Consider the following 22,645-nt stretch of genomic DNA (forward strand, 5'->3'; position numbering starts at 1 on the left):
CCTGTTTCGCTGCTGAATACCGTGATAAGGCGCTGACATGCCGATCGGTCGTCGCTCCCGCTATATTATTATAAATTTGGGAGGCTGTACATCTTTTATATATATGCTGTTTAGGCATGTAGGTCTCTTCTGTTCGCTGGTTTCTTTATACTTCCACCAGTGCTGTGGTCCTAACTGAATCATATGCTTTTTCATAGCCTCTAAATGTCATGCAAAGGAGTTTATTAAAGACCACGCATTTTTCTGTCACTTGATTGACGACATGCATTTGATCTATTGTTCAGAACCCTCTCCTAAGCCCAGCCTTCTCCCTCGGTTGTTGGGAACATAGGCTGTAACTCATTCGGTTAGTTATTACTTTGGTAAGCAGTTTATATACAACTTCATCAATTTTTAATTAATACGCTTTTTCTTCATTACTCCTGACAAATAAGACAAAACCCAAGTTCTTGTTTGTTGCCGCTGTTTTATCGCTTATGTAAAACACACTTGTACAACCTAGCTACCGGGATTACACGAACAGCTTCAAATATGGGCTAAGCATGATCGTAAAAGTCTGCATTCATAGCAGTTCTAGCAGATTATATTGAATAATTGATTGATTATGATATTTAACGCGCTCACGCTGCACAGGCAATGAGGCACGCAGTAGTGTAGGGCTTCGGAATAAGGTTGACCACCTGGGGATCTTTAACGTGTGTCGAAATCTTGAACACACCGGAGTTTTCGCTTTTAGCCTACTTCAGAAAAGCGGCCACCGCGGCCGCTTGAATTAAATGCAGTCAGTTTATGCTAAAATAGTTGTCGTGCCAGAAACTAAATGCCCAATAATTAATAGAGGGAAGATAAATCGTGTTATATATCATTCTTTTGTTGTGGTGTAAAATAAGATACCCCAGCTTTGACAACTCACCTACAATTTCGAAAATTTGTTTCGCGCACTTCTACCTGCTGATTCTATTACAGGTACTCCTGAAAAATGACGCCGAGGCTCGTTAGTGCAGGTGCTTTTTGAACAGCTGATGAACCACTTTTGAGTGTAAAGTCAGTAGCGAGTGCAAACTTATGTTTAAGACTAAAAAGCACAGATTTGGTTTAGCCAACATCTATATTATACAAAATAATTTTTAAAGAGAGTAGGCGTAAAGTGAATGCGTGCTCTTAGTAGCCTGTTGCTGAAGTTGCGAAACAGCAGGTGCTCTAAACAATGAGCCTGAGTCGTTAGCATACGTTCCAAGAGTCGGACTTTTCTCTTTAAACGCAATATTATTAAGATAAAGCATAAATAGTCGTCATGCCAGAGAAAGAACTCGTTGTTTATTACCAAGTATGATGCAATGTTCTGGTGAAAGGTACCGTTACATACATGACTAAGTTTTGTCTAAGCAGGGCGGTACCGGTCGAGTGGTGTTCTCTGAAACCGTGTTGGCTCGGCGTTATTATTATCACGAAGACTATAACGACAACAAGGTTTACAACAGCAGCAGCCGTCGGATTTCAGTTCCCGGTTGATGCTCGACTCAAACGTGCTCACCCTCACTTCGTCCAGCATCACCTCCAGGGTAGTGTTGGCACGCTTCCAGCGGGCGAATGACTTTTACAGCGTGTGGATACGGAAGCAACTGAAGGCAAGCGAGAAAATAGTGATTACGGATAGCGCAGAGACAATTAAAGGTGCCTTCAGGGTCTGTGGGGGATAGCACTCGAACACCAGATACCGCCAGGCCATAGCCAACACCCTCGTTATCCACACCGAATACCACGGTAGCGGCCGACATAACAGCTCGCTCACCTAACTGCTCCTCCCAAGACCATTTCCAGATAGGCTTGGTCGACGCTCCACCGGGTACAGAGCCTTGAGCGATGGGCACGAAGCTTCCTCGTGGTAACGGTACAGCCGGTGCTGCCCGCAGGCACAGCGCAGGACTATATCGGTTGGCGTAGGCACAGGGAGGGGGGAGGAGAGGCTGCCCTGCGTGGTCAGCCTCGTCTGAGCAGGGGCGGTAGGAGGGTCTCACGTTGCTCGTGCCTCCGAACGGGAGGAACGAGGCCTGAAAGTCCCAATCCCGGTCGTTTCGGCCCGTTCCGTCAGTGGCCAGCGCTGTCTATGTGGCCCAGTGGCATGCCGAATCCGTCCCCTTTGTCCTGCGGGTCGTCGCGCATCAATATTTCTGAGTTGGCAGGCAGCGGTGATTACCGAAGGTCCCGGGACACGTCCGACTCTAGCAAGTTTCTTCTTCTTCTTCATCTCCTTCTCCTTCTTAAAAAGCGTCCTCCCCGTCGTCATTATAGTGACAATATGAAATATTTTCCATAAAACAAGGCAATTCGGTTATATAATATCAGTTCAAGAAACTCAGAAAAAAATAGGCGAAACAGATATTGCATTGTAATAAAATAGGTAATTTTATGGCCGCCTTTGGAAATAACAGTTCATCTGGAATTCGGCGCTTTTCGGGGGAAACTGCCTCACACAGGCAACAGTTCAATCTGTATTCTAACCATGGACATACGAGGGGGACAGAGAGAAAGAGAGAGCGAGAGAGAGAGAGAGAGAGAGAGAAAGAAAGAGAGAGAGAGAGAGAGAGAGAGAGAGAGAGAGAGAGAGAGAGAGAGAGAGAGAGAGAGAGAGAGAGAGAGAGAAAGCTCAGCCTGATGAAATCTGCTTTGACCAGCTGTTCTTTGCGTGGGAAGTGATAGCTAAAGAAAAAGCGTGAATATATGATAGGGGATAAAGAGGGGGAAGGAATGCAAAAACGTGGCCATATACAAAACATGGCTATACTTAAATAGCTTTTGTATAATAGTTCATCAAGACGGGCCTCAACAACGTTGTCACTGCCAGGCCACTGCTTCGTAGAGATGTCAGCACTGCTTTTAATGCCTTGTTGGCACGCGGCGCGTCTTACTAAGGACCCAGCAGCACTTCGTCAGACACAATCTGGCAGTTCAAACGGGTCAGTGATCGGGTTAGCTAGAGCAATGACAATCTTTACGTGTTTGCAAATTAGCTGCACCACGAGACTTGCCGCCAGAGCTTGATAAAAATATCTGATTTCGGGCGCCTCCGTTGGCTCAATAAATGCAGTGTTGGGAATTTATAAGATGGGGCATTTCGTGTAGCAGGGATCATGCTCGTTACTGATTCAAGAAACAAAACGTTCATTGAAATTATTTGCTAGCTTTTGACCGGTTATTCTTTTACCACCAACAGTGAGTTGAAGGGAGACGTTCCGTGGTTTGGTACGGTTGAAAATTTCATGGAAAATGTTTCACGAAAAGTGACTTGCTTTAGAATACTAAAGTCAAATAATTTGAGCATCTACTCTTTCTCACACTGCTGAAGGAACAAGGAGAATTTGTTGCGACATGTTGTGAAGGCAGCGAGGTTATCTAAGGATTTACTACCAAGGAAGTGGTTAAGGAGATAGTTATCTTTTCCATCATGTTAAGTCATTCTTCGATAATCCATGGCTTACATGCCTTGCGATGGTTTCTGAATATTTTATTACGTCAACAGGTATAGTGGCATACAACTCAACTTCCCTAGAATTGGGTACTGCGTCGTTGGTGTGAACCTGTTCGACGAAAGCGTCGTCGCGTTCAGGCGTCAAGTGGCACGCGCTATTCGACAACGTTTGAGTCAATTCATGGTTGTGGTAATTTTGTGAAGCGGGTACATTGCACCTCAAGGATCCCGATTCCTGGCCAATCTTCTAGTTTGTGCCACGTAGAAAGAAGCAAGTTCTGTTCTGTTCTCGCCTCGTGCGAGATTACAAAAGACAACATAGTTGGTAGAGCACCGGGCTGCTACTGTGCGCACCCAGGTTGAGATGCTGTCGGATCACACCTGTTTATTTATTTGCTATTTAAAGCGGCAGCCATTTTCTTCCCTGGACAACAACAACAGCAACGGTGCCTTTTGCTTTCGCTCAGTAATATGTGACAATCGGGTGGCGATTCGCTCCACGTGAGCAAGCACGCTTTATTTTGTTCATTTCCGCCACTGGGCGGGACCAAAGCTTGACCTTACTGAAAATGAAAATGACCAAAATCGAAACGCAATGACTGCGAAATGAAAACAAGAACACTCCTGCCAAAATCAAACCGCAATGCCCTTAACAAAAATGCAGTACCACCGATCAATCAAAACGAAATCATTTCAATTTGCTGACTTTACCAGAACGCTGATGTTTGGTACACGTTATAGCAGATCATTGTTCTGCGAATATTGGAAGCGTTTAAGTTCATCAATGGCTGCCCGCGGCTCCACGGAGTGAACCACGCGAATGCTACTCATGCCGCACTGGAAGGTGAACTGCCCTACTAGAACGAGTGACCGCACCTGGCACGTGGCTTGATGCGAGCGACAACGCTGATTGGTCATCATTGTGGCGTGATATAGCGCAAAGTTGCCAAATTCAGCGCTTTATCCCTGCTAAATCAACTCCCCTCCCCGCGTGGGTACGCACCAAACACCTCAAGGGCATCATCATCATCGTTGCCGCCGTCATTAAAGCACGTGGATATACACCATTTTCCTTTCCAGGGGTGGGCGCGGCCATTTTGTTCCTCCTATCCCGATGCCAGCCCCGTCTACGAAGCTGGCCTGGTTGAGTTGTTAAGTGCTCCATCCGCTCCGAGCTTCTGTATGGTGTCCGTGCGTTTCGCGAAGAACCAGCAGTTAGGCTAGTGGTTGCAGTGCTTGTGTGTGTGTGATGTTTTATTTTTACCATCTGTGGAAGTGCTGTTAAGGTCCGAACTCGGTGCTAGCGCGCCCGATGGCGACTCCGGCTGTTGCGAGCAGCCGTTGCGGTGGAGGTGGTGCCGGGGGCACTGTACAGGTTCCGCCACAATCCCGCGATGCTAACGCTACTGGTTTTGGCGCCAGTGGACGCAACAGTCGATATCGGTGAGTAACTATGTACATTATAGACGCAGTTTTCGTGATGTTGACCGATTAATGATGTCTACGGAAGCGCGGACGTCGAATGCGGAGCGATCACAGCGTGTATGTCGTGATTACCACGCCGTCGACATCGCAATACAGAAATAGCCTCTTCGATGTTAGATTATTATCGTAACGAAGTGGACTGTTATGACGGTTGCTGAGGGGTATGAAACAAATGGGCCGAAAAGCAAGAATACGACTACCAACCAGTTCAACTACTATCCCTAGGTTGTGATCCCGATTGGCCAAAACTCCGTACAGCCTACACGCACTGTCGTTCGGAGTCGATCTTTGTGGACTCTCCGCTTGTGCCGTGGACGCCTTACGCGATCACTGCGCTGTTTTGTAGTTGTAGTACTTTAGGTTCTGCGACAATGAATAAGAATGAGAAACTTTTATCCTCGTTGCGTCCGGGTTGAGCCATTTTCTGAATTAATTGTTTGCATTTATCAAGCCGCATTTCCACGTTTTATCTGCGTGTTTGTCCTGTTATCGACCGATAGAGAAGCTAATCTTTTGTTACCGTTTGGCGTTGTAATGCGTTCACGTGAAAAAAGTGAGCGCTGTAGTTTTTTAAATCTTTGATTGTATAAAAAGGGGACGTTTAGTGGTAACCCGATGTAATGACTGAACTATGTGTCCTTATTTATTTTGAAAAAGGTTCACAAAAAACTCAAGTGATTATAATTTCGTATTCTTAAAGATAGAGTTAATCGTAGCTCTTGAGGGAGTCTTGTTTTGTCGTTCTTATCACAGCTTTGTGTGTGAGAAATCAGTCATTGAATAGGCGCATCCTGTTAATACAAAAAGAAAACATTTCGCACCAGCTAACAGACTACCCCCATTTTAATCTTCCCAATGAAAACCCTGGTTACTAAGCCTGTAGCACAGATCACCCTTTTTGTTGCACCACATTTACTGCCTATTGCCACCTTTCATGCGAGGTGCTACAAGAGCTGTGCATAGTGACTACTGCATACCTTGCTTGTAATGATCATTCATGACAAGTGCAGCACTTGGCTTTTCCATTTTTGTAGCGCATGCTGACACTAGCTACCATGACCCAGTTAACCTTTGTACTACACCTTTCATTTTCAGGTGGAATCTCGTACACCCACCCTCTACGTGTCGATTCTTGGGTGGTCGAGATGAAGCAGTGGCCTGAAGTGTCGGTGGCAAATGTAGTTTGCTACCTTGTGCGGAGCAAGGCTTGTGACCTGTAAGAAGCTGAGGATTTCAAAAGCCTGCAATCATACAACTACCTTCAGGGTGGGTGGGTAGGATAGGTTCTGTCCTACAAACTCTTCTCAGACATAACTTGTGCCAAGGCAGATGTTCGGCTGTGACAAGCGGTGAACAAAAAGTCTTTGACAGCGTGGGTAGTCATTCAAAACAGTGGCCAATTCTGACGGGTGGATACTCCTGCATGGCTGGACAGGCCTGGCTATGTAGCCATGTTGGGGCCGTCTTGTGGAAAGTCGAGATGGCTGTTGAGCTGAGGCTCACTGGGCATATGTGCACCGATCTGGCCGCGGTGTAGAACAGGGGGACAACCGGGAACGTAGAGCCTTTGGTTCTACGTTCCTTTGGTTCTCCAGGACGCTCGCGGGAGACACGTTGTCAAAGGCCCCCTTGAGGTACTGTGCCAGAATCCCCCGCGGTGCGTTCTTCGTGGCTCGCTTGACTACCAGTTCGTTCAACTGGACGAGGTCGTCCTGGGTGCTTAGGTGTTGCCGGAACCCGTACATGGCCGCCGGCATCTCGTCCGTCTCTTCCAAGTACGCTTGAAGTCTTCTGAGAACCATGCGCTCCACGACCTTGCCAACGCAGGACGTGAACGAGATCGGTCGCATATTCTCTATCGTCAGTGGCTTTTCCGGCTTCTGTATGAAACGTACCTCGGCCTCTTTCCATTCGGCAGGCAATCGCGAGCGCCGCTGCAGCAGCGAATTCGCAGGTAAACCCGCACCATGTAGAACGCGCTTAAGAGATGCGTGGAATTCTCTCTGTAAAGCTCTTCCAACGGTAGTGAAAGGCGCGAAACACGGACGTGAGCGCCATTTGGCACTGTTGTAAGAAACCTGCTGTGGTGTAAGAATACAGCAGCTGAAGTAGCGCCCAGAAAGTGGGGAGAAGCCGCCAAGAAAACATCGCTTTAAAACATTTTGCTTTTAATTACTATAATACTGAGCCGGATATTAAGTCTGAATAAAATTAGCTTGCGCGCATGTCATTGCTGAAAGGCACTAGTAACGTCATGCCGGACATATTAGCGCTGAAAAATGTCGGACTTTAGAAATAGTAAGTCCCACTTCGGAATGCGCTTCAAGAACGATCGAGGGAGTTGGGGCATAAGGTAATGATCTTATACCCGAGGAAAGGTGTGCTTAAAAGTATCGTTTCGCAATCACGAGAAAGCTGAAAACAAATTGCCGAAAGTATACAAGAACATAGTTTTGATTGGGCACGCGTCATAACCATGGTAAATAAATCCAGGCACAGGTTTGACACGTTTCGTTGTAAATTACATGGCACCAGCTTCTATAAATGCGCACGTTTGCTATAAAGCTAGCATCATCCGCGATTGTTATGTAAGCATGCGGAATAGATTTTCCTAAAAATCCATCGAACTTAAACTCTAACAATGAAAAATAGGTCGAAGTCGGAACATCTGAGGAGGTCTTTTCTCCGATAACAACCATTAAATTAAAACATTTGGTGGCGTTGTGTCACTGACCTCTTAAGATGACTTCCAAGGGTCCCACTGCTTTGATTCAGCATCACTCTTGGTATTTCATTGCTTGCCCTCACGTTCATTTTGTTTTGTTTTCGCGGGACATTGTAATGTTGCAGTTCACCTCTGTGGTTTCTCAACTGCGGTCGTATTAGGCGTAGCCACGTAATATCGACGGTTCCTGTTGTTATACTTGCGCTGCCTTCTTTTTCCGTCGTTCCTTCTGTAGCCCTGCATAGGCGGCAGTGTTTGCAAATAAATAAACGAATTCGAAGGGAACTAAAGAGTCGAAGGTGCCGTCGACGGCTGGGATGGTTTATTTTCAGAACAGAGCCGAGGCGAGCGCAGGTCGTGGCGTCCGGATGATCTGGCACGCCAAACGCCTTCTGCGGTGCTTTTTCCTCCATCTGCCTCAGCGTGCGCACACATTCTTACGACGAGATTGGACAACCTGGCACAGCACAATATGACACGTACTTACCGCAAGGCTTATGCCTGTGTGGGGATATACCTTGCTGTCCTTGCAATGCCGTGTCCGCGATGTTCTCCTTATTCTCGCAAATAAATAAATAAATAAATAAATAAATAAATAAATAAATAAATAAATAAATAAATAAATAAATAAATAAATAAATAAATAAATAAATAAATAAATAAATAAATAAATAAATAAATAAATAAATAAATAAATAAATAAATAAATAAATAAATTGTAACAAGAAGAGTTAACGCTGCACAACAATATTAGATACCGAAGCGCCATTTGCCCAATCGGGTATGCCCCGAGGATTATCGTGAAGACGACGAAGGCCCGACTCGGACGTTCATGCTCACGAGCTCGTATCGGCTGGACCTGCGCTCGGCCCGTTGCCTTACGCGACGCCTTGAATAAACCCCCACGATCAACTACCGTCGTGACTGCTATTCCCCTTTACAAGTGGTGGAGTGTGCGGGTTCGTCATCCCCGTCCTGGCCCCAGCTTCGCACCTCATCGGCATCGGTGGACTCATCGAGGGTGCGTGAACCGGGTCGGGCAGCCCCAGCCCCACCGCTACAAGCACTCCACGACGTCCCCCCGCCCCGTGTCCCCAGCCCGTGACGAGCCGATCCAGAGCCGCCAAGACCAGACGATATGAGACCAGACGACGACGACGTCTCCCCAGCCCTGTAGTCCGACGTCGTTACAAGCCCTCACCGGTTCATCGTTGCTTTGCGGACGTCGATACTGCAAGACATTGCTCACCAAACCCATCACTTGCACCCGTGTTGGCAAGAGCTTCTTCACTGTATATTCTCATCACATCGTTCATCTACACCCACCTCATCATGCTACTGCGGCCTCGACCGGGACAATCGCCTTCAAGGAGATGGTTGTTACACCCTCAAAGACGAGGAAGACGGCAGCGGCGTCTAAAGGTCTAAAGACCTTTAAAGACCTTTAAAGGTCTAAAGACATCGGTCTAAAGACCTATGAGCGTCTTCGCCTGCGATACTACTGGCGTGGTATGTATACCTTCGTGCGCAAGTACGTGCGCTCTTGCCCTGAATGTCAACGCCGAAAATCGCCGCCGCCCCGCCTTGCCGGTCCTTTGCAGCCACTGCCATGCCCAGCAAAGCCGTTCGAACGTGTGGGCATCGACCTGTATGGCCCACTTCCGTCTACTGCAGCCGGAAACCGATGGATCATTGTCGCCGTGGACCACCTTACTCGGTACACCAAAACCGATGCTCTTTCGGCCGCCACGGCTCGCGACGTAGCCTCCTTCCTCCTTCGCCGCTTTGTTCTTCGACACGGGGCACCTCAGGAGCTACTCAGCGACCGAGGGCGGGTTTTCTTGTCTGAGGTTATTGAAGCACTGCTCTCTGAGTGCCACGTCGTTCATCGTACTACCACGTCATACCATCCACAAACGAACGGGATCACGGAACGCTTCAATCGCACCCTTGGGGACATGCTCTCCATGTACGTGTCTGCCAATCAGTCGAAGTGGGACCTCGCACTCCCGTTTGTAACATTTGCTTACAATACGGCAACGCAGACGACCACGAGATTCTCGCCGTTTTTCTTGTTGTATGGGCGAGAGCCGTCCTGCACAATCGACACGATACTCCCCTACAAGCCCGACGCAAGCGAATTTACGCCGATTTCAGACCTTGCTCGTCGCGCCGAGGAATGCCGTCGACTGGCCCGTTCGTTTACATCGACCGATCAGCAGCGCCAGAAGCATCGTCACGACGAATGCGTCAAAGATCGCAGTTTTGATCCCGGCTCCCTTGTGTGGCTTTGGGTGCCCTGCTCAACACCCGGTCTCTCCCCAAAACTGACCACCAAGTACCACGGCCCGTACAGAGTCATTGAGCGCACTTCGACCGTCAATTACCTTGTGGAACCAGTTGCACGAACTACAGATCATCGTCGCCGAGGGCGTGAACTTGTTCACGTGGATCGGTTAAAACCCTACTACGACCCTCTAGTTTCCTTGTGCCCTTGAGTAGCCAGGATGGCTCCTTTTGCATCGGGGGCAATTGTAACAAGAACAGTTAACGCTGCACAACAATATTATATACCGAAGCGCCATTTGCCCAATCGGGTATGCCCCGAGGATTATCGTGAAGACGACGAAGGCCCGACTCGGACGTTCATGCTCACGAGCTCGTATCGGCTGGACCTGCGCTCGGCCCGTTGCCTTACGCGACGCCTTGAATAAACCCCCACGATCAACTACCGTCGTGACTGCTATTCCCCTTTACAAAATAAATAAATAAATAAATAAATAAATAAATAAATAAATAAATAAATAAATAAATAAATAAATAAATAAATAAATAAATAAATAAATAAATAAATAAAATTTGTGTTTGTGAGATATTTCTACGTTCGAAGCCGTTTGTATAATGGTCAATACATAACTTAGGACAGACGCAAAGGGCGCTGGGGAAAAACAAGCTGGTGTGCATAGTGATGGAGTGCTGAACCGTCAAATACACTGCACGCATGCGTGCATGAATATTTTCTAGTAATTATGTAGGGGCAGACGATAATATTTTGCTCCTATACGAACCACAAACAAAACGTTCCTGATCATCGAAATTCTCTCTCTCTCAATTTGTATCATTAGCTTTTTGGGAATATTACTGAACATTTTTATATTTGGACGAGAATGTAGAGAGCTGCTGGCACCGGGTACAGTTCAGAGGGTGCGAGTTACGCGTTTGGCCGTCCATTAAGTCGATGTGGTGGAGCCTGTGGCACGGGGAATGTACTTCGGAATGAGCCATGCGCACAGCGGTCGGCATTCCCAAGGGAACAAAAGCAGCGTGCGGTGCCCAATTGCTATCGCCGCTGCGGGAAACCCCCTCATTCACTGGGCGCCGCCCACAGCACTTGTAATCACAATAGCTTCTTCACTACGTATGCAGGGAATAGGGCGAGCGTGCATCGCATCCCAGCCTTTGGAGATAGCCCCCTCTCCCCAGCCGCCCACATGTGGCGGCTCTACCCCGGCCGCCTGCATTCTCTGAGCTCCCATCCTCTATTGTAATGCGTGTCGACTCTCTCCCAGCGCACGCTCGTAACGATTCGGCGTGCCGATAATATGTCGCTCATGTGGGGCCCTGGTGAGTTTCCAATAACGAAAGTTCCTATACGCGAAGCTGGTGGGTTCGAGCGTGAAGGCGCGAGGATTTAGAGAATCCAAGGGTTGCAGCCGAACTCGCGTTACGGAAGCGCAGACTCGCAGAGCCACCGCCGCCTCTTTATTGGGGCCAGAAGGCTTTTCAGCGTGCTCATTGCGACACACCTCATCGCCTCGCCTTTGACATTCCTATCATCTGCAGATAGCTATTTGTTACGTAGGAGTGCGAGGCTTTTGTGGAAATAAAGCTCCTCAATAATACTCCCCGATACACGAGCGTGCTTAAAGCAACGACACCTGGGGCACAGGCTACTTTCGGCAGCGTTGCGAATATGTACCCTAGTTATAACGAGTCTACGATCCCCTTTAACCATGTTTGCTGAAGAAAGTGTCCGCAGGTTGCACAGGAGAAGAGCGGTGTCCTTTGAAGACGCTTCTCAATACACGATGGGGAGCAGAGAACGTGAATGAATCGGATGGTCATGTTCAAATAAACCAAGCTGGCGGCGCACGCGGCCAACGCTCTACACGCTTAGCGCCCACGGTGACCGCTTAGGCGGGGAGCCGGGGCCAGAGGGGTATGGTTAAGCGCTTCGGCCTCACCATCGCTGTTTCTCCACGCGGGGTGTAAATGAGGAAATAGCGTGCTCCTATATGATTGGCAGCTTCGCTCGCGGTGCGCCGCACGCCTCCTTCTGCTCGGAAGCGTGGTCTTGGCAGGCAATAGTAACGTTCGCGTGAAGGGGATGACGCAGCCTCGAGCGCTTTCTTGTTCTTCGGGATGTTGTCTTGCAGCCGCATGAAACTGCCCCCGAGCAGTGAGAGCGAGGGACGTGCCACGGTGCTTAAAGTACAGAGTTCCAAAAGGAAATTCCTGGCCGGTTGCCTGTTTTGTTTGCTGTTATCAGTGTTGTCTTTGTTAGTGCTAGGAGGGAATAACCCATAATAGTGCGATTCAGTAATTAGCGCCCCCAAGCGTCAACACGAAAGGCCCATCATTCTAACGCCCGCCCCTGGCGGTCGATGCCCAGACTGCTGGGGGCATCAAAATCGCGGAGTAGGAAAATGCTGCGGGCGTCGGAAGCAGAGAATACGAAGCGAATGCGGGAATTTTTTTTTTTTCATCATTTTGAGAAATGACGCCCATCAACGTAATCTCCACATGCTTCAAACTTTCTGGAAGTATGTCCGCTTAGACCAGGTTTTCTGACATGTTTTACGGCTTCCCACGAGGTTAAAACTTTGGAAAAGAAAACAATGAGGGGAAGTACTTACAAACTTTTTTTATCGAAATGCGAATTCACCGTAACTTTTGGTGCTGTGTATGCAACGAAGGGGAAAACCAAGTTCCGAAAGGGTGGTTTTATAGCCAGGGGTAACGACAGTTATTAAAAAAGGACATAATGAAGTATGCAGTCATAATGAATTATGCTGGCTAGGCAAATGCGCTTTGATGAGCTTCTAATGAAGCCAGGTAAGGAGCATTATTGCTTCTCGCTACCACAAGACCATATAAAGGAGGGCGATCGCCTCACTCCCTCAGCCTTCTGAACTAGCACTGCTAAGGCTCGCCGCAAACTGCGGCGACCGCCGGTCCTTCGCGGCGGTAGTGATACATGGGAAGACGGGAGTCACGGTGAACGCCGCGAGCATCGTCGCGAGAGACGCGCAGCGAGAAGAAGAGCTGGCCATCACCCTGGCCATCGCGGACCCAGAGACGACGACGGTGCTTAGCGACTCAAAGAGTGCAGTGCGCAGTTTCGCCAAGGGTTGGCTGTACTGTGAAGCGGTGCGGGTGCTCGAGCGGGTAAACATCGACGGACGCAAGGTGACAATCAAGTGGTTTCCCGCCCATGCGGAGAACGAGGTATCTGAACTCGCCACCAACCACAACGAGACGGCGAACGCAGTCGCGCGAGGATTAGCTGGCCGCACGGCAGCAGTTGAATTGTCTGCAGAGTGGTGGACCGAGACGAAGGAAAGGTACGATACCTTTCAGGGTATCACCGAATATTATAGAAATTGTAGGAGGGTACTGGCACCGCCTCACCTCGAGCTAACCACGGAGGAAGCGTCCACGTTCAGACTCTCTGCAGACGAATTCACTGATGACCCCCGTCGTCATGAAGCACATACAGCCAGAACTCTATACGGACGACACGTGCGTGTTATGTAACAATGCTAGGGCCTCGACCGCCCACTTACTCTGGGAATGTGAAGTGCGACCTAACGAGGCGGCAACCAGGACAGACCTACCGCCGTGGATCCAAGAAGCACTGCGCAGTTGTGACAAGGACACCCAACTATCAGCCGTCCAGCAGGCCCTGGCGGCCCACGAAAAGCAGCACCGGAGCGAAAGCTGCGGGGCGACGCCCTCCCTTAAAGGAGTACTGACACGAAATTTTCGTGTTACGTTTTTTTCGCTGCTATGCATGCCTACCAGCCCACTAATCATAGAATGACAGATTAGACGGTCGAGCGCAGCGTAAACATTCATTTACGGCGTCGTTTGTACGTGCAAGTTTCGGTTTTGACTAAAAAACGCCGAGCAGCCGCCATGACAGGATGTATCACATGACGTCACCATTCTTGCCGCATCGCTGCCTCTCTGGAAGCGCGCGTGAGCGAGCGCACGCGCGCGCCCAGACCGGCCGAGGTCTTCGCCGTCCCCACAGGCCTGGGCAGCATGACGTCAGTGCCAAAACCATGACGTGTACACACGCCCGGGCAGCGCGCGCCAACCACAGCCAGCGCGTCGGCTTCGTCACGGGAGCCCCGACGTCGGCAGTTTGGGGAACGTAGCAGATGATGTCATGTCGGCCTGCTCTGGGCTTTCTCGTGCGGGCGAAGATTAAAATGGATTTTAAATATGTTTCGCTAAACGGTTGCTGTTGAAACTTGCTGGGAGATATCTCCTGATGAAAAGGAAGAGTTTTACATAGTTATCTCAGCTTTGAAATTTCGTGTCAGTACTCCTTTAAGGGGCACCCCTTCGCTACTCCCTACTCCCCTCCCCGTAGGGAGTAGCGAAGGGGTGGTCCGAGTAGGGGTGACGTCGGGATCGACAAGTGGCTACGTCCGGGCGCAGTGTACACACTGTGTCTGTTGCAGGCATTCAACAAAGTCTTTCTTCCTTCCTTCCTTCCTTCCTTCGGAGCGTAGCTACGTCCTATAAAGAATCCCGCCTAATTTACCTCACAGAAAGCTTCAACGTAGGTCGGGGTCGTCTGATGTCACAATCCAAACCATTATCGTATCTCTACATCTGATCTAGTTTCAGGGGCACAAGGCTGCGGATTCAATTCCCGGCCGCGGAGGCCGCTTATCTGATGGAGGCGAAAAGCAAAAACGCCCGTGTGTACGAGATTATGGCACACGTTAAAGGTCCACAGGTGGTCAAAATTAATCCGGAACCATCCACTACGGCGCACCTCATGGCCTGCGTTGCGTCGGCACGTTGAACCCTGAAATCAATCGATCTAGTTTCAGGGGATTTAAGCGTCGAAGCTACACCCGGGCTATCAGCGCGTCCTGGTAGAAAGCTCCAGAGAAGTTTTATCCACTTGTGGATCATTAACGTGTGCTGAACACGGTAGAAGGTCTGGATAGTGCTACAATATTTAGATATTAAAGAAGGTATACCAAAGCTTGCTTCTCAAAGTCTCCCCAGACACTTTAAAGTGGTAAACAGTCACATGTGAGACAAATAACTGGTTATTCTTTAACGCGCCCATGTTTCTGCACCACCGCGCGCCGCGCCAGCTCACCACCTAGAGTTCGTGTATATAGATCCCCTAGGGGAGCAAAGTTACACGTCCAACCACCCTCTTGAGCTCTAAAGTCATGCGGCAAAGCCACCCGTCACGCGTGCAGGAGCCGCCGCCATGCCGCCGCACCAGTGGCAGCGGCGGGGAGGAGTCGGCGCATGCGTGTGCTGTCAGCTGCGGGACCGCGCCACTGCGGGGGCAGTCTGCTGCTTATCAGCTGACCGGCCGCCGCTGCCGCTGCCGCCGCAACCGTCACCGGCATGGAGGATTCTTTCCTCCATGGCCACCGGTCAGTAGAGCAGAACTACTGAAAATGGTGTCTTGTGCGCAGCACTGAAAGCGGGCTTCGCTGTCGTAAGGTGGAACCCACGGCATGTAGCAGTCAGACGCGCAACTCTTGCGCTACGCACTTTCAGTGCTGCGCACAAGACCCCGTTTTCAGTCAGTTGTGCTCAACGGAGCATAGGCGGTTGCGGAAGCGGCGGCCGCGGCGGCCGCTCAGCTGATAAGCGGCCGACTATCGCGCGCCAGTCCGCGCCGCTCCTCTCCACTCCTCGCCGCTGACGCTGGCGCGGCGGCCCGGCGGAAGCTCGTATGTGTGCGAGACGGGTGGCTTTCCCGCACGGCTTGGAACTCAAGATGGCGAAGTGCACGCGTAACTCTGCTCCCCTAGAGGAACTATATACAAGAACTCTATGACCACCTAGAGTTCCTGTATATAACTCCCGCAGGGAGCTAAGAGTTGCGCGACCGCGCGCCATCTTGTTATCCGGATTGCTGCGGGAAAGCCGCCCGTCGCGAGTGTAGGAGCCTCGCCGCCCCGCTTCCGACGGCGGCCGACACGCGGTGGGGGCGCTTCGGTCGGCGGCGCCTCACGGCGGCTACCCTGGTAAGGTAACGCTGGATTCCTGCGATGTCTCTCACGCTGCTGCTGCTGCTGCTGTTCATGGGCGGGGCGCGGTGCCGTCCGCGTCGGCGGCTGCGGCGCAGCCGTAGTGGGGGCTTCTCTGCGCGGCATGGATAACCGGAGTGTCGCAATCACGGCGGCGCGTGAAAAAGGGTCGCGCAACTCTTAGCTCCCTGCGGGAGCTATTGGCCGCGAGGCCCACCACTGGGGAGGCCGGCGCTGCGATCGTTTTGACGTCACTTGTAGGATCACCGTTCCTATCTTGCTGCGTAGTTGGCTTGCAGCGCGTGACACTTCGCCTAGGAAGCGCGTTCTAAAAGTATTTTCGTGTTAATTTCCTTCGTTTGAAGTTAATTCTCAGTGCGTCAAGCGCAGTTCGACCTAATGGTGACTGTATAACCGTATCAACTGTGGTAGATTATCCGCAAACACCATGAACGCGGTGGTGTATTACGCATGCGAATGCGACCGAAGCGTAAGCAGCGGCTTGTTTCCCCGATCAACAATGTGGACTACGACGAATGCCGAGTGAAGTTTCTAGATTTACCTTGTTTGCAAGAAATGTATAAAGCAGGAAATCGTGAAGCGTTAACTGCTCGCAGAAGCACACGCACCCGCCGTGCCTGCCCGCACAGCCGACGGTGCGGCTCGAACCGACGCAGGTCGCGGCAGCAACTTGTCGCCGCTTTTTAAAATCACACAAGTCGTGGAAAAGAAGTTCCAGATTGGTGAAAGTGGATGTTAGTGTGATGAAAAATTCCGATAGGTAGTGTCATCAGCTGTGGTTTTCAAAGCGATGCTCAAATATCTGCTGCGATTTACGCCGACCGGCCGCGGAGGTGGGTCCCGGCAGCGCCGGCCCGTTCACGCACGGTGCGGCGAGCGGCCGAAGGATGGCTATGTTTGCGCGCAAGAATCGGCCGAGGCCGTGCAGGTATCTTGATCGTCGATCGCTTCAACGGAAATCACCGCGCTTACAGAGTTCCCAGCGCGGTGAAACGTTCTGTTAGGGACTGTCACTCGCAACTCTAACGGCGATGAAATATCTGCTGCGACGCCGAGCCTAAAAAGTTCCCAACATCCGATTAGTGCACCCGAAGCCGGCTGCGAGCTGTTGGCGAAGGCCCTCCGGTAGCGCACGCGCGTGTTGCGTTTGGGTTCCTCTAACTTTTTGGGGGCCCCCAACGCTCGGTTCTCCTATTCTAAATATCCACATTACCCGAAATCATTAACGACGTGTTTCTCCTCGTACGCAGCCTCGCCTTCTGTGAGAAGTCGTGAGTTTCGAAATTGATGCTTGAGAAATGCCGGCTTACGGTAAACATACAAAACACGCTGCAATTATAAATTACCACTCCGAGCACCTAATGAAAACTAAATATAGCCTTGTCCGAACCCGCTCGAAAGCGTTAAAAACTCGCGTTCATACCGTTCATACATTGCGGACAAGTCGCAAAAAGTAAACATCAGCCGTGCAGACTACAGGCTCCGGCAGTGATCGTTAATAAAATCCTGGCAAGACTATAAAAACATCGTAGGGGAAATAGGAACTGATTAAGCCAAACTTCAGACCATAACAATACTTTTAAGCATGTGCGGCGAAGCAATCTGATCACCGTTCTCGCGTCATTCATTTACCAGGCAATAGAGCAGTTCGCGCGGTGAGATCATAAGCGAGCGACGCGTTTCCGTCGCTGTTACAAGGTGTTTGCTTGCACACACATGTCCCGTCAGAAGTATTTCATAATGAATTTACAGCGTACTTTTCTCGGCATCAGTTGCATCGTCCTTGGCGTTAGCTGGCTGCGTATGTAAGAGCTGTGGGTCGCGATGGTAGCAACTACCTAAACGCGGCGGTGTCGCCGGGAACAAGCGAGTCGCTGATTGCTTGCCCGAATTATTTGGTTTACAGACAACTTTTTTGGTAATTTGCATCAAATCCACAAGGAGCGGGCGAGACGGTGGCCACAACAAAAAAACACGCTTCCGCATACGCACGGGAAATGTGTTGTAGCAGACGACAACACGATTCGGCGTCCTACAAGTGACGTCACTCGTAGGTGGCGCGACGGTATGTCCTCGAGGCCAATATACAGGAACTCTATGACCACCATGGAGGAAGAAAAAGTTAGGAGACGGCGCCGCCGGAGAAACGTGAAGCCTATACATAAAAAAATTCCCCCGCATTTCCCCGAGGGGGAGAATGTGAAAGTGCGAATGCACGGTTGTCGGCCCGCTTGCGGCGCTTGCGCTCGGCCCCCGCAGCCCACCGCCTCGCCGCCTTCACTTCCATCTCTTCCATCGGGTTTGTAGTATCACGTGTACACCACGCAGTTATCAAGCCGCTATAACGCCGCTGAGTCGCCAACGCACGCCGCTGACGACGTAGTTTGAATGCGTTAAAGATATAAGGCGCGTCTAACACTGATATCACCGTCGCGTCTGTGGCTTGGTCGGTAGCGCGTCGCGCTGCGGCCCGCAAAGTCCTCGGATCGAAACCTGGCGCCGGATGCTGTTTTTTCTTTAAAGAGCACTGCGGACGCCGCCGCCGACGCCGGCGGTGGATGGTTTGGGGTCGCTTATAAAGAGCATTCGCTCTTAAAAGTAAAATCGAAGTCGGCCCTGGCGTCACTGCACCACGTGACCCCACCGCACCGCCTCTGTATGGGCCGCCGCGCTCTTCAATTTCGTCTGCTCGAAACTGCTCTGCGGCCCGTTGTCGCGAAGCCTGCTATATGTTGGTTTTTTTTCCCACGGCTTTTGTCTTCCGCACGTACGCGGCACTCCTGCCCGCACACGGCATGAGATCGCCGAGCAGACAAATGCAGGAAGGACGGGGAACAGCTACCGCCAACGAAACACGAGAGATGCCCCGGAGTCGGAGACCGCCGCCGCCGCCGGCCCACCCGACCTTGGAGGGCCGACTGCGGCGGCTTGAGAAAGAGAAACGGCGGAGGGAGCGGCTTCAACGGATCTGGGCTTGCGAAGGCTAGCTGCATGACGTCATGCCGTCTCCTAACTTTTTTTTCCCTCCATGATGACCACCCAATGAGCCGCGCCATCTGTCGAGAGAGCCGTAAACCACCATCGAAAAAGTCGCCAGGGCGCAGCCTCGTTCAGACACCTAGTATATTCTTCCACCATGGTGCTGAGATGCTCATACACGGGCTTGCACACGGGCTTGCGCGTCGGCAGTCGGCAGGCAGTCTTGAGGGGGTCAAACCCATTGTATTGATTGATTGATTGATTGATTGATTGATTGATTGATTGATTGTAGGGTTTAATGCGCCGACACAACGCAGGTAATGAGGTGCGCCGTAGTGGAGGGCTCCGGATTAATTTGACCACCTGGGTATCTCTAACGCGGGAGGGAAGAGGGAGAGGGCGGGGCAATTGTGCTGGGGAGCTTTGGGGGAGGGGGGGGGGGGGGGCAAGTGTCCTTTTGGAACCCCTGCCAACGCCCATGCGGGTTTCGCCCCCATTTGAAAAACTGTCATCGTGGGATCTCCCCAAAGGCATGCACACATATTACTCGAGCGGTCGCGCTTAAATAGTAGAAACAAGAAAGCCTAGCCATTGTGCAATAGATTTGCCTACATTTAGCCGTTATGCCCAAACCACTTTCCGATGAATGTGGTGGATCGGCAAAACAAACTCGGATCTCAACAACTACTTCACCGTACCCAGTGTTTCGAGAATTCCGTTTTCAGTGGTGGTTACAGCTTTCTGCGACCGCCATCCTAACTTCATATTCATCCGTCACCGCCAGTAATAATGAGTGCTGTCGCCCACACACCGCGCCCGTAGCCCGTCTTTCACTGTGGGCTGTCGAAAATAAATGGGTTTTCGCGATCTAGAATACGCGAGAGAAAGGCCTGCTCTACAGCGGCAATGGCTTTCGTCATTCCCGTGGTTACGCTTCCAACGCAACCTCCAGCCCGCATTCGTTTTCGCTATTTTTTTCTTCCATTCTACCAACCAGCGGAAACCCTCTTCAATTGAGGCGTTCTCGCAAAGGCCTCGAGCTTCCGGTGCCGGGATATATAGCGCGCTACAAAGTCATTTTTCATTCCACTGTTCTTGCGCCCGGGCGGAAACCGCAGTTCAAGATTCATTATAAGCTATAACCATTCATCCCTTTCGCACACATTCAAGTCGGCGAGTCAGGTGCCCCCCTCTCGGAAAAAGGCCCCGAGCTGATTTATGCCGCGTTTTTGGCCGCATAATACCGCAGCCTCTCGGGCGCTTCAGCGTCACCGAGACCACCGGAAGGGGAGCAGCACTCTTCGCTTTACCTTCAGTAAACACACGCCTGATCAAAAGGCCCTGGGGCCCGCGCGCCTTCTCCCGTCGCTCTATGGGCTGGGCCTGCTCCAGCCGCCAAATTACAACATTTTGTTCTTCTTTTGTCTTTAACGTGTCCATTGACATCAGGGAAGAAGGCTCCTAGTACAGACCTTGACCCGAACCTTCTATTTGTATAGCTGGTGTTGAGTTCCACTTTCTCCTTACTCACTGGACCGGCTTTCTTCTTCTCCATCCTGTACACACACTGTCCGGAGCAAGAGGGCCGATATATATTTTGCCGTCCGAGGTTTTTGCAATATTTGGGTCTAGCGAGACAGCAAGAAAGAGAAAAAAAGAAGCGGGGATGAGAGGATGGGGCGGAGCCCTCGGGGCTTCCTTGCCTCCACGTTTTCGTAGTTCCAGACTCCGTGTTTTCCTAAAGCATTTCCCAGATATTTCTCATTTCAATTTCAAAGGTGCTCTGAGAGTTTGCAGTACCAGTTTCCCTATTCATATCTATTTTGTGTTCAGATAGGACGCTACACAGAAGAATTGGTCCTGGCATGCACATCTAACGATTTGTATTCGTTTTCTAAATGTCTCCGGTCGCAAAAAAAAAAAAAATGTTTTGAAGCAGCCAGTAATGGCGTTTTGTTTTTCAGCCGGGTCCACTCGGTGTTCGTAGGCGGCAAACAAAGACTGACAATCGTGAGTTGCCGCTTCACGGGCCACGTACAAAGCTAAATTTCCGAACAATGCGCAACGCGAGTGTCAGGGCAAGATATTCTTTATCATGCATAAAACGAAATAAACACGGTATTGATTTCTTTATGCGAATACTGGGATGATTGGTGTAGCCACGCAGTACGCCAAATCAGTCTGAAATTGTGGTAGTTCAGATGATAATGATGATCAATCAATCAATCAATCAATCAATCAATCTTTATTTTTGGTGCCCAGGAACAACCCTAGGGTCTTGGTACTGGTACACCATATACAAGCATTCATAAAAACAAACTAAAATCAAGACAACACAACACAGAAAACCATATATATGAAAGAAACAATAAGATAAAAATAGTTACAGAGATCCCAGAAAGCAAAACAGCAAAAAAAAAAAAAAGGAAGCCTAGTGTTAGAAGCCATGACACCCGGCCAGCAAAACGTTGAAGGCACGTGAAAAATTGAAAATACACAAGCAAATACTCAATGCACATGACGGAGATAGATTATACACATAAAACAAAGGTTTTGCAACAAAATGTTAGGAAGTTTCAAAATGGAAAAACGAGGTTCAGCGTTACAAGCACTGACACCTAAACCGACAGAAATTCAAGCAACACAAAATCAGGAAAAGTGAAAAACAAACAAGCAAGATGATGATTTGCATAAAATAAATACGGAACAGAAATACGGCACATAAATGACATAAAGGCACTTAAGCTACAACAGTTTTCAATTCATTAGAGAACAAAGACAAAGAGCTCTGGAATATATCAAGACGATCGGAATATTCATTATATGCACATTGTATTCTGCAGATGGACGAGCATCGTTTACTTAAAGCATCTGTTCTGAAAGTTCGAAATCTTCGGAAAAGTTTGTTCGGCAAGTTGACATTGATAAGTGCAACCAAGTCATCACACAAAATATCACCATGAAGAAGTTTATAAAGAAAGATAATGTCAGCTCTCATTCGTCGACACCAAAGGGAAGGAATACTTTTGAGACAAGACATGCTGCCGTTTGCGTCTTCTTGTACATGACGGAAACGGTGCCTAAAGATAGAAAGGAACTTATTTTGAACCCTTTCGATGCGGTCACTATTGGACTTGCAAGTTCCATTCCAAACAACAGAACCGTATTCGAGAAGAGGTAAGCACAGAGCCGAATACAACTTTAAGAAAGGAAGAGGACTTTTAAACTCTCTAGAATACCTGCAGACAGCACCCAGACATCGAAGAGAGCGTCCGGTAATTTGTGTAACGTGGGAAGAGAAAGTCAGAGAAGAATCAAATAGTACTCCCAAGTCCCGAATTTCGGTCACCCTCGGCAGTGCAGTGCTTGCTATTTTATAGGAGTATTGCAGCTGTTGACTTTTTCTACTATAGGAAACAACTTTCGTTTTTGAGGGGTTCAAAATTAAGTCGTTTTTGGTGCACCAACGATGGAATGACACGATATCAGCCTGAAGAGAATTACAGTCCTGAACATTACGCACTTCTCTGAAGATTTTCACATCATCAGCATACAACAAAAAAGAAGAATTTTTAATGGCAGAAGCAACATCGTTAATGAAAATGGAGAAAAGAAGGGGGCCCAGAACGGAGCCCTGGGGTACACCACTGGTTGCTTTGTACCTAA

General features: G+C 49.7%; 1 protein-coding gene across 1 annotated transcript; it reads right to left on the reverse strand.

The window, feature by feature from the left end:
- Positions 1–6,453: 6,453 nt before the first annotated feature.
- LOC144168659 (uncharacterized) lies at positions 6,454–6,804 on the reverse strand. The gene has a single exon (XM_077697603.1). The coding sequence runs from the start codon at positions 6,802–6,804 to the stop codon at positions 6,454–6,456; it is 351 nt and encodes a 116-aa protein (XP_077553729.1).
- Positions 6,805–22,645: the final 15,841 nt, after the last annotated feature.

The sequence above is a fragment of the Haemaphysalis longicornis genome, unplaced genomic scaffold (genome assembly GCF_048455015.1).
Source record: "Haemaphysalis longicornis isolate Haplotype H1 unplaced genomic scaffold, Haemaphysalis longicornis Haplotype H1 scaffold_2, whole genome shotgun sequence".
NCBI lineage: Eukaryota > Metazoa > Arthropoda > Arachnida > Ixodida > Ixodidae > Haemaphysalis > Haemaphysalis longicornis.